Source organism: Meriones unguiculatus, chromosome 2 (genome assembly GCF_030254825.1).
Source record: "Meriones unguiculatus strain TT.TT164.6M chromosome 2, Bangor_MerUng_6.1, whole genome shotgun sequence".
Taxonomy (NCBI): domain Eukaryota; kingdom Metazoa; phylum Chordata; class Mammalia; order Rodentia; family Muridae; genus Meriones; species Meriones unguiculatus.
Window position 1 is genome coordinate 100956684 of NC_083350.1, and position 12787 is coordinate 100969470.

Below are 12787 nucleotides of genomic sequence, written 5' to 3' on the forward strand. Positions count from 1 at the left end.
GTAAAAGTCCAGTGAATCTCGGAAACACAACAAAACACAAACACAAAAATAATGGACTTAACATCTCTTGATCATCCATACAAAAGGAGTACAGTTTCCATGGTGGGGCTGGGGGGGAGGTGGACTGTGTGGTGGGACAGATTGTTACTGCTCTTAATTACACCAGACAAAGCAGAATCTACAGAGCAAATTCTCTCTAAAAGCATTTTTACAAGCCAATTTTATATTTTTATTTTGCTCCTAGTTTGTGTAACACAAAGGAGCAATGTGTAATTAGAATTTACATAAGAATGGAGATGGTGTGAACAAATCACTAACTTTGGAAATAAGATTTTATAGACAATGTAAGTAACATTAGCATTTGCAACTATAGAGACAGATTTTAATGAAGCGATGTCTTAGGAGGCTTCACTGAGACAAAAGATGGCCAAACCAGCAAACCAGAAAACTTACATAAGCCCACAGTACCACCTAGTGGTGACAAAGAGGAAGCAGAGGGCAAGCCTTCCTGAACCAGCTCTCCTGAAGAGTAATGTACGAAAATGTTACTGTGCACGAGCCATTAAAAAGCACTAGAGCCATGGTTCAAATATGAGGTGCAAATGTCTTCCTGTGTTCAAGCAACATAAAGAAAGCTGCCGCTAAATAGTAATACAGAAAAATTAATGTTTGGGTTAAACCAAAATATTTGAAAACAAATGCTAACTTCCCTCATTCTGAACTAGTCTTCTAATACCAGGGAGGCCTACTCTCAGCACAGATGTCTAAAACCTCCAATGCTAATGATGCTCTCCCAGCAGCACACTTATGTGCAAAATAAATTCTATTCCTACTCCCACAATTTCTTTTTTTTGTTGTTATTTTATTTTATTTTATTTTTTTTATTTTTATTTTTTATTTTTTTTATCAGTTACATTTTATTAACTCTGTATCCCAGCCGTGTCCCGATCCCTCATTCCCTCCCAGTCCCTCCCTCCCTCATCTCCACCGTGCCCCTTTCCAAGTCCACTGATAGGGGGGACCTCCTCCCCATTCATCTGATCCTGTTTTATCAGGTATCTTCAGGACTGGCTGCAAAGCCCTCCTCTGTGGCCTAACAGGACTGCTTCTCCCTTGGGGGTGGGGAGACCAAAGAGCCAGTCATTGAGTTCCTGTTAGAAATAGTCCTTGTTCCCCTCACTTTGGGAAACCAATTGGTTACTGAGCTACCACAGGCTACATCTGAGTGGAGGTTCTAGGTTATATCCATACATGGTCCTTGGTTGAATGTCAGTCTCAGAAAAGACCCTGTGCCCAGATATATTTGGTCCTTGTGGAGCTCCTATCCTTTCCCCATCAGACTAACTCCCCTTCTTTCTTATGATTCCCTGTACTCTGCCAAAGGTTTGATCATGCTACTCCCACAATTTCAAAGAACAAAACAACGTGTAATGGATAAGCGTTCTCAAGAAAGTCCAGCCCTGTCCATCTGCAGTCACTCAAGAATGAGATACACTTCATCCATGTTTCACTTTGGGCCTGTTAATTCACACAGAACTTGACAGCTGACATTCAAGGGGGGAAAAGCTCACTGTATAGAATTAAAAAATACACAAAGTAATGCAACCATAACTCCAGTAATTATTTTGATAACTTCTATTACGTGTGCTTAATAAAAGTAGTAGAAAGCCATCAGCTAATATGTAGATAATGTTATATCTTAGTTCAGTTTCTTTCTTAAACAGGGTCTCATGCTGGTCTTGAAGTTGGTGTGCAGCCAGGGATGGCCATGGACTGATCTTTCTGCCTCCACCTCCAAAGTGCTGACATTAAAGGTACGCCGCGCCACACCGAGTTTGTGTGGTTCCGGGGGGGCAGAGTAAGGGCATTATGGGGGCCAGGTGAGGTCCCTGCTAACTACATACTTCTCCTGCCCCAACTCCACCTCTTTTCAGGATGAACATGCTTTACAAATGAAAAGAGATCTTCAAACTGTATTTGGCTTTTCTGAAGCTGTACTGCCAGTAAGTAGGGGAGCTGGAATTTTAAACTTACATACTCTTGACTTCAAAGTCTCTGAGCACAAAATGCCCTAAAGATAATCAAAGATAGGAATGTATTGTGGCACAACATCAAAGGGTACCTAAAAGAGGAAAAAGTAATATTTAAAATAGAAACTAGCCGGAGCTGATTTCTTGTTAGAAAATGAAATCCCAAGAGTTATTCCCATTTAGGCTGAGTTCAGGGACTCAGGGATGGCAGAAGAGGCTCATCCTAATAAATGCATAAAGATTTGTGTTTGGAGAGACATTTGGATTGTCACTTATTTCCATGGTGACTTGAGGGAGATTTACACAGAATCTCTAGACCCATGACCTTCAAATTCCTATGTCCTGCTGCTTTGTCTCCAACGCTGGCTCTCAAAGGAGCTGCCTTCTTCCAATGTCTGATTCTACTTCAGCCACTGTGCCAGAGACACACAGAGGGAAGTATTTTTTCTATTGTTTCTCCTTCCCAAGTGTTTGAGATAGCTTTAGAGGACAATTCATAAAGGGGGAAATATCATGAATAAATTAAGGGTAGATAAGAAGTGCAAATGCGAATCTAATGTTTGGTGCTTACAAATAAGACTATGGGCGTCCTGGAAGCAATAAGAATAGGAGTCGCTGCAGTCATAAAAGCATTTCTGTTGATGGCATGATGCAGCACTCAGGAGGGCACCGTACCTTAACATTTGAAGTGAACGGAGCGGGCTTCAGAGTTACAGAGCAGTAAGTCCGAGCCAGCAGGATGGGCGGGGGAGGGACTCGGCTCTTCTTTGTTTTCGGGCTCACCAAGTACTTCTGATAGGAATAGAGGGCATTTTGTTCTGCTTCTATCTTCTCAATTAAGGCATACGCTTCCTGTAACGAAGTGTGAAAATAGAAAAATACATTTCAGTAGCTGGAGCCTCCTTTGTATGTGTAGAATTCTCTTGTGGTAAATGCTCTCTTTCTAGATGCCATTTTCTGAACCCCATAGGCATATACATGTCAATGTCTCACTGGCTGGTTTTGCAGGACTAGAAAAAGGCCATTAAACAAGCCTCATCAAAGGAGACAGATGCATGTGTCTAATGTGATGGTTACGACCATTATACTTTATTAGGCTTTGGAAGTTCATAACAGACACACCTGTATTTACACTGATAAGCCACAAGCCTACCCTTAACATAACTTGCAATGTGACTCTCAAGAAATATGACTATTGATACATATAATATGTGAAAGGGGTGTCCTTGAGAGTTTAGATCATCAAGATGAAGTTAGAATGGACAAAAATGTTAATTCTGTAATTCTCAAGGAGAAGCAATCATTATTTCAAGCAGGTATATATTAGAGACAATACCTCACTCTCAACACTAAACACTATTTAAAGTCAGACGAGCTGCACCTGCAGAGATGTGTAGATGTCCTAATAATACTAACAATGCTAGTTAAAGTAATCACAGGTGAACCGAACACATTTGGCTTTACTTTTAAAGATGTTTGAACAGGGTAGAAAGACAGTTTGGCTGAAGACCCGGGTTTGCTCCTAATACCGATGTACAACCTCCTCTAATCCCAGTCCAGGGGATCCCAAGTCCTCTCTGGGCCCTGCGTGCACCAGGCATACACATGGCGCACATACTTGTATTCATAAAACGCTCATACACATAAAACAAAACCATAACTATTTTAAACGTATTTGAACATCCTAAATACCTACTAATTTTCAAAAACTCAATAAACTAGGAATAATTGGCATCATTAAAATATTAAGTTTAGTTAATAAAGTACTAAAAGACCACTCTCGGTGCTCCTAATAAAACACTGAAGGAGCCAGGCGTGGTGGCACATGCCTTTAATCCCAGTACTCAAGGAGGCAGAGGCAGGTGGATCTCTACGAGTTCGAAGTCAGCCTGGTCTACAAAGTGAATCCAGGACAAACAAGGCTTCACAGAGAAACCCTGTCTCAAAAACAAATAAAACAAAAACAAATAAAGGAATTTGCGATGAAGCCCCAAAAGAGATGGAGAGCTATCGTTCCATTGTACCCTAGAAGCTCCACCCCCATAAAGAAATGTGAAAGAGACAAGAGACGCTCCTAAAACTATGAAGGCAAAATTAGACTGTCTTCCAGATCTCACGCACTCCAATGCTGCTGCAAAAAGCCTGTGCTGCTTGTCCTACAGCAGACATGTGGAGTTTGAAGTTTCCGTGTGGAGACCCGGATTTCAAGCTCACTAAAGAAAAGACTGGACATGTAATTTGAGTGTGCCTTTAAGTGATGCTCAAGGCTGAGTGAACTAACAGGCCCCCCATTGTCAGACTAAAGTTCCAGAGGTGGTTTTCCCTGAGAAAATAAGAGTTGGCCTGCATCAAAATCAAAATTAACCTGTCAGTTTTAGGTTTTACTTGAGTGATTGGCGTCCAGCTCTAAGATCACTAGCGGTAACTAAAATGTGTCTGCAGTGGCACCGGCTTTAAAATTCTCCATATCCAGTGCTTGGCAGTGGATCTGCACATGCACATCACAAGTCTAAGCCATAAGCAAGGCCAAGTGTCCCTTCATTCAGAGAGGGGTGACTTACAGAGGAGCCAGGGTGGTCCATCACTAACACAAAATGAAAATCCAAAAGTGGGGCTTGAATGTTTACAATCATTGACAAATGCTAGGGATAATTGTGAAGTATGTCAAGAACTGTCAACCACTGCTTCAGGTAGGAAATGGCAGATCACAGACTCTCTGGCTGCCTTTCATCCTTTCACAGGAAGTCACGCCGTGCCCTCTGGGACACAGAGACATGATGAGAAGACGTCATGGTGTACTTCTTTTCCTACCCAGTATCAGACCCCTCAGCCCTGATGAGACCAGGCTGAATTTTCCTAGTGTGAAACTTTCCACCTGCCCCAACAAAAACCTATTAAAGTCTGAAAGGGTCTGAAGCCTTTCCTCTGGGGACCGCCATCATGCTGTACACGGTGCTGTCTCTCCTACTCTCCTTCAGGCCGTCTCTCCTAAGGAGGCTCCTCTCTGAGCTTTTTAAGGGAAGACTGTCTCTCTCACTGAAGGGCTCTTTGTGCTTCCTCCACTATGAGGTCCTCACTCTCCTAATGCTTGCCTGGGTCTCGCCAACCTTGATGACTGATCACATCGCTGTGATCATGAGGCTCCACCACCAATTACAGCTCATTAGGAAGGATAATTTTACATTGGCTCCTTTCAAAATCAACCAACCTTCTGCATCTGGCCAGCAGTCTGCTCTCTGTTACAAGTAAATCATCTTTTGCTCCATCTGTGAGCTCCTCAACTTCTAGTGTTGACTTTCAAAACATATTCTAATACCTACTAATGGACAAACTTCTCCACAGCATTTTTTTTTTTTTTTTTTTTTTTTTTTTTTTTTTTTTTTTTGTAATGGCCATGGACGTGTCTTCTGGCTCCATCTCCCTGTCTACTCATTTGCTTTCTTATACTATACCGGCCTCTCTATTTAACCCAAACTGCTAAAACCATTGACTTCTATGCAATCCCTTCCTCCCAGGCAGCAGCACACCTGCTTTACTGGAACATCACCTCCACTGACATCTCTGCGACAGCCCTGTGTTCTCAGCACCCCTTGCGATTCATTCTTACTAACTTTTTTTCCCACTGGGTATTCCATTGTGTGTTATCTGTGTAGCCACGTGGCCGTGCCTTGTTATAAATGGCTTGGTGGCAGGGACAGTGCTTCATTTCTCTCTTTGGATCCATTCACTGTGCCCTAAATGAAAGTCATACTTAATCATGATGGTGGAGAAGTTTATTATAATACATGTAAACCACATGTTTAAAATGTTCTGACTGGGTTCTGACCAACTCTAAGAGGAGATCCCTGACTCAGATTCCATGGCCCAATTGAAACTATGTTAGCAGACATAACAAAGTTTGTATCAAAAAGTACAGGGCTGGAGAGATGGCTCAGAGGGTAAGAGCACTGGCTGTACTACCAAAAGTCCTGAGTTCAATTCCCAGCAACCACATGGTGGCTCATAACCATCTATAATGAGATCCTGTGCCCTCTTCTGGCATGTAGGTGTACATGCAGGCAGAATAACGTATAAATAATAAATAAATAAATCTTTTTTTTTTAAAAAGTGTGAAAGAAAAGTACAAAATAAAATCCTAGATTTGGATTAAAAAAAAAATCCACAACAAAACTCCAGGGAAACTCTCATGCCTGTTAAGACTAAAGTCCTAACTTGGGAAGACAAATCTTGCCACTTCTAGGAGAGTTCATTCATAAGAAAGTGTCCGGTGAGAGCTTAAGATCTTCAATCACACAGGAGAAAATATCTGGGGGGGGGGGGGGAATCCAGAATGTAAATTCTCAAAACCAACTGCACACAATTTTAAAAGGGTATCAGTAAGGACAAGAGTGCTATCTACAAGGATACTTAGACATTTAGAGGACACACAACTGCAAAATCTAAATAACCATTTCTACTCTTAGTTCAAAAACTTGCATTCCCAGACATGTGATGAAAATAGCTAGCCACACACCCTCTCCTGAAAGCCCTTGGAAATTAGAAGGGCTTACCAAACGTAAAGGAAGAAATGAACCTCAATGCAAAGAGCCTTCCTCAGCAGTGCTCAAAAGAAGCGACCACGCTCTCCATGGCCATTTATTCAACAGTGTGCTGCATAAACTAAGCACCTGAGTATTTTTGTGTGAATGCAAATGCTTCTGCCTACAGTTTCCATTAAGGAAAATGGGGCCTTCCTCTTTTCAGAAGTTTGCCAATGCTTATGAAGACAGGCTGATACTAAATACATGTGACACGTGCCTGACACTCACAGCGCATCAGAACATTAATGGAAATATGTAATGCAATCTTGAGGGCACGATTAAGATGTATCTAAATAACTATCACGAGGCTACACTGATGGAGTGTCACATTCGCTACTTGTCTCAGAGCCAGCCCTCCCTGAGGTCCACTCTGGGCCCCAGCGTCATGATGGACACGTCAGAAGAAGATGAAAAGTAGATTAAGTCATCTCCCCAAGAACCACGGCCAGAAATATTGTGAGAATAAAAACGCATGGTTTCACAAAAGGCATGGGACATGATGTGTTGTCTTAGGAAGATAAATACATCTAAAGCTCGGAAAATAGTTCAAACCAACCTCTATAGGGTGCTGATAGTGAAGGGTAGGCTAATAATGATAACAATTATAATTTTAATATCTAACGTTTGTGGACTGTTCACTCTGTACTAAAAGCTAAGAATTTTTTTAATGATTTACTTATTTTTATTGTATTCCATTGGTGTTTTACCTGCATGTGTGTCTGTGTAAGATGGATCCTGTGGATCTGGGGTTTCAGGCAGTTGTGTGATGCCATGTGGGTGCTGGGAATTGAACTCAGGTCCTCTAGAAGAACAGCCAATGCTCTTAACCGGTGAGCCATCTCTCCAGCTCAATGTTTTTAAGCTAAGAATTTTATATGCACCATTTCATCAAGTCTTCCTAAAAAGCTCCCTTTAATCAATGACTACCTTAAGTCTTAAGAGGACATCAATAACACAGGACATAGAGCTAATCAGTGGCTGAAATAGAACTCTACCCAAGCCCCTATACTCCTAACTACCATGCCACTGTATCCAAATGCAAAGCTAAGCTGGAAAAAAAAAAAGACTTGGGAAGACAAACCAGATATAGTCCACTACACTGCGCCTTTAAGGCAGATGAAAAGAAAAATCTCTACCGTGTAACTATGCCCATGTAACTATGAAAACCAGGGTACAAATCATGACTTCATTAGAGAGAGGGGTCAGAGCTGGAAAGGCCTCTGCCCTTCCACAAGGAAGACCGGTATAGAACAAGCATAAAGAACCGAGAGGATCTGGTGGTGTGGGCCATTTCACACTTACCTCAAGAGATACAAATAGGATCGAGTTGACTGAAATTCCATAAATAAGAAAAACTAAGCTAAACTCAGTTACTGCCAGTTTGGTTCACAGGATAGAATTATAGGCATAATTCTGGAAACATTAAAGCCAGGACTTGGACTTCCAGTGGCTCTGGTTTCCCCCTTAGCCCTGGCTCTAAAATGGGACCACACAAAGACATTCTGCACCAATAGTCAGAATGAATCTGCTAAGCCACAATGCCCCTTTGCTTAGAGTTTGGGACACTAACACCGTGATTTGGCACTTTATCTCTGCAGCAGGGACACTTTGACTCCAGCAGGTAGTGTGGGGAGAAAACCAGATGCAGCTGCTGGGTTGCTTTGCAAAGGAAGCTCCTGGAAAAATGGCATGTAGGCAAGAAGGACAGAGGATTCCTGAGACAGGGCCACTGCCTTCTCATCAGCACACAGGCTTGGCAATGGATGGTTTGCCAAGCTCCATTTCCGTACAGGGGTCACAGAGAGTACCTTTTTCCTCTGCAAAGGATTGCTTCTGGGGTACGTACACTAAAGTCGCCATCTTTTCATATCGCTATAGAAGGTTCAGCTTCCAAGGGCGGAGCAATCAACAGGTCCCTTTCGCATCTTTAGTATCTATATTCTACCTGATTATATTTAATGGTAGGGAAGTATTTCCCCCTTCTGTGATATTTGGATGCAGGAAACAGCATCATAGAACACTGCCCTGAAAACTCTCAGGAGCGTCTCTGTCTCTTTCCAGTGAGAAATGTCATCTGCTAAGATACTGAAAGGTCATCTGTTAGACCCCTTGGTGAACTAAATGTCTTACATAAGCCACAGGGTGTCTGCTCAACTCAAAAGGAGAAAAGCACCCAGTAGGGGGACTACGTGCTATCCCTTACAATAAAGGGAGGGCTTGATGTGCAAAACCAAAACAGAAAAGAGTCAGACAGCCAAGGCAGGAGAATGGGATAAATGCATTCCTCTAAACAAGGGGGGGAAAGCCATTCAACCCATTTGGGATGCTAACATTATCAAAAGTATGTCCCTTGTCTGTGGCAACAAATCAGTCCACCTTTAATTGGTTCGGAGTCACAAACACTTGATAAGATTATATGGATCCACAAGGGCAGAAAACTTTTGAAAAACCAAAACAGAGTATGAATTATTTAAGAGTTCCTAAGAGACTCAAACTTTTTCATACCTTTTTATGGTATCAGGTGATACATCAATTACTGATTTGGGGACAATTTTATTACCAGACCATGATAATGTAAAACATTTTGTGATATTCCTCGGCAGAGAATGATTGCCAAGGGAAAGAAGTTTATTTTTCTTCTTTAAGGAAAGAAAGTTTGACAATTATTTGAGTTGTAACATCGCTGTTTAGGAGAGTGCCCCAAGGAGTGATCATGACACCATAACACTTAGATGAAAGCTGCCACTGAGGAGCTTAGGTGGCTACCGAAGATGCTGGATCTCAAACAAATATTCAACACAGTCCCAGCTGGCAAAAAACCCTTGTGGAGTAAACAACAGAGCTTCTAAACACATCTTATGGAGCTATCTTTTGAGGACATTCTCCTTATAGTTTTTCTGGAGTTCAAACAGTCTTAGGAAATAGAAAGACCTAGAATCTTAGACTCTCGCTCTACCATCTCCCTCCCCAGCATAGGTGGGAAGGAGAGCTAGAAGAAAGAAATGGCATGTTATGGAAATAGAAAGAAAACCCCAAAGGTTTCCTACTCATCAGAAGCATGTGGGATTGGTCATGAGAGCAATGTTTTCTTTTTAAGAAATTATGTTTTATTCTCCACAGAAATGGGACTGGAGTGCCAATGTCCTCTAAGCAGGCAGCCATGAAGCATCTGCTGAAAAAATAGATCTGAACACATCCAGAAATATTCCAACAAAGATCAGAAACTACTTGACCTTATGAGTTCAGACCACCCAATCCTGCCACCAGTCCCCACCCCTAACTCAAAGGCTGGAAATTCAAAAGCTTTTCCCTCATCCTTTGGGTGGATTGTGATACTGTCTATCCATTCAAAGCCCTTAGCCTGCTGTGCAAGAGCTCTTTCGAGTCCTCTGTTTTCCATCTGCTCTCACGCTTTACCGTCCTTCTTCCAGCCCCCCTGCCCCTCCCACATCAAAGCCCTTCAAGCCAATGACATGCAGGATACCAAGTGCTCAACAACTTCTGGATCCTTTGAGACTCTGTACACCTTGCCCTCTGTGTTCTTTCCTCTCTCTCTCTCTCTCTCTCTCTCTCTCTCTCTCTCTCTCTCTCTCCCCCCTCATCTTTGGCTACTCAGTGTTCACTGAGTGTTCAACTTTAGCCTATGTCCAAGTTTCCAAAATCCTACTTGCTAACCTCAAAAGCATCCTTCTAGCTTTCTCAGACTCTCAGTTTCTGGTCTCTGACTGGCTCTGGCGAGGTGGGCCAGTTTCATGACTTTTCTTTAACAAAGTCTTCACTTCAGTGTCTTATCTCCTTACCTATCACTCTGGACTTGTTTTCTGTTTTGTTTTGTTTTCATGCAGTGTACATTCAGTTCTTAACTGTAATAACAGAGAGACAGGGTGCTGCAGGTTCAGGAAAAGAGCTGATGTCATAATTGCTCTTCCTAATAAGCTGTGTTAGGGGAGAAAGCCTCGAGACCATGGGGGAAATAACGGGTAAGCCATGAACAGGCTTCAAGGTAGGAAAGTATTAAGGGACAGTAAATCATTGCAGAGACACCATGGTGGGTCCTTACAGGGCAAGAGGACCTTCCCTTCAAAAACCTGGAGAGGAATACCATCAAGCACGATATCTTGAAGTGGAAGAGTTGAAATATAGCTGTTATGTACAGCATGACAAGAGAGCTTGAAGAAAAAAAAAGCAGCCTTCAAAGAAGTCCCCTGAGCAAGGAAGAGAGTCTGTTTCCATATATTTCTACAGGGCAGCATAATTCCACACCACCTAACAAGGCCTTAGTCCACCTGAAAACCAAGAAGCCCCCACACTTCAATCTATGTGTTTAACTTTAATGTCAAGGGCCTGTTGCCTACAAGGAGCCTCACCTGAGGTCTGAAATAGTGGGGCAGCTAGCAAGTCTGTGATCTAATATGATCATTTAAAAAAACTGAATAATCCTGCACAAATCTTCACTGTGACAAATATTCTGCTGTAACTGCTGCTAAACATATCACATCAGGATATATCAGACCACTACGAAGCAAGAGCTTCTAAAAATCTATGGTCTCCAACCTCAAGGAGAATTTCAGTGTGCTGGCCGGTCCTTTCCCTTAGACTCAGTGCCTATCATCATTCTTTCCGGTTCTCACTTCCTCTTCACGTTCCCTTCCCATTCCAACTAACCCCCCCCATGGATACCAGAAATCCTTGCTTCCTCCTTTAACAAATTATTGAGGCAAGACAGCATCAGCCTACCCCTACCTCCACACCAGCAAGCTTCTTACATGCACAGCTAGCCACCGCTCCTCCCCTTCTGCATCAAAGGTTGAAGGGCCTGCCTTGCAGCCTACCCCTGGTCTATGCTTTCCTCCTCCTCCCCTTCTCTCTTTTGTGGTAGTCTATTCACTTTGTAACCATTTCTTGGTTCTGCCTGTCAATCCTTAGCACATGTGCATACTGCATATAAGTGCTCCGTCTTCAACCTCTCTTAACCTACGTGGGTCTGACCTACTTTTTTCCTTGTCTTATTGGCCAGGTTGCTAGGAGCATTATTTTCTGTTTTAATGTAATAACACCCACTCAGCCAGAGCACTATCAGGATATAGAATATCTCCCAAAGTCACATGTCTTAAAGATTTGTTTGGTCAACAGCCCGGGCACTGAAAGGCAGTGGGACCTTTAATCTGTGGGACCTAGTGGGATGCTAGGTTAGGGGGCATGCTTTTAAAGGGGACATTGGGATCCCACCCTTCCTAGCTCCATGAGTTGAATGGGCTCTCTGATAGCAAACATTTTCACCATGTTCTACTGTATCACTACAGACCCAAAAGCAAAGGGAGTAAGCAACCTGGAATCCCTGAACTATGAGCCAAATAAGCCCTGGCTCCTTTTAGGATGTGAATCTTTACATGTTTTCTTGCAGTGTTGGGAAGCTGACAAATACAGATAACACAATCGAACTTTTATGGGTCACACATAGAAGGCCAAAATGAAGACCTCCTAACATTCAGCACAGATGCCATCAGAAAGGTCTACTAAAAACCTCCTATCATGAATCAGTGAAAAATTAAAGGTAGCAACAAGAGCTAGGGAGGGAGCTCAGTGATGGAGGGAGTGCGCAGTACACAAGAGGCCTTGTGCTCCTTCCCCAACAATTATTTTTTTAAAGGCATCAACAGGAAGGTTGCTCCCTGTGTTGGCAGCATCTGTCTGGAAGAGAAAGTACCTTTAGCCAGTGGGATTTCTGCCTTCTAATTCTTACACGAACAATGAAATAGGCTAGCTGACGTCACTCCAATTTTAATTTCCCTTATTTGGACTCCTCTTTATTTTAGTTGGACTCCCGTGTCAGCTGCCTCTACAGACAAAACCACTCATTTCAAAACCGTTCAGGATTCCAGGTATAGATTGGTTCCCCGGCTCAGACTGCTCCATGTAAGCCCATCCAGAAAGCTCATAATCGGATGCCAGAGGACACAGTGTGTTTTGGGAAGATACACAAATCAAGAAAAAAAAATGATATATTACCATCAACAAGTTCCATGCAGTGGTGCATTTTGGTTTTTTCTCAGACAGTAAAAGAGCCTTCTGCATCAGGAAGCTGGCTTTGGACAGCTTGTTCTTCTTGATTTTATTCATTACACTTAACTCTGTAAGGGCGGACAAACATTTACTAATGGTCAGGATGCAAGTTAT

At 42.5% G+C, this 12787-nt stretch overlaps 1 protein-coding gene across 1 annotated transcript in view; it reads right to left on the reverse strand.

Annotated features, from left to right (window-relative positions):
• Window positions 1-12787, reverse strand: part of Cfap54 (cilia and flagella associated protein 54) — a 339812-nt gene that overhangs the window by 237318 nt on the left and 89707 nt on the right. The window contains exons 22-23 of the mRNA XM_060377920.1: window positions 12620-12741; window positions 2706-2882 (exon numbers count right to left, since the gene is read on the reverse strand). Of these exons, the coding sequence (XP_060233903.1) occupies window positions 2706-2882; window positions 12620-12741 (299 nt within the window). The remainder of the gene's footprint in view (window positions 1-2705; window positions 2883-12619; window positions 12742-12787) is intronic.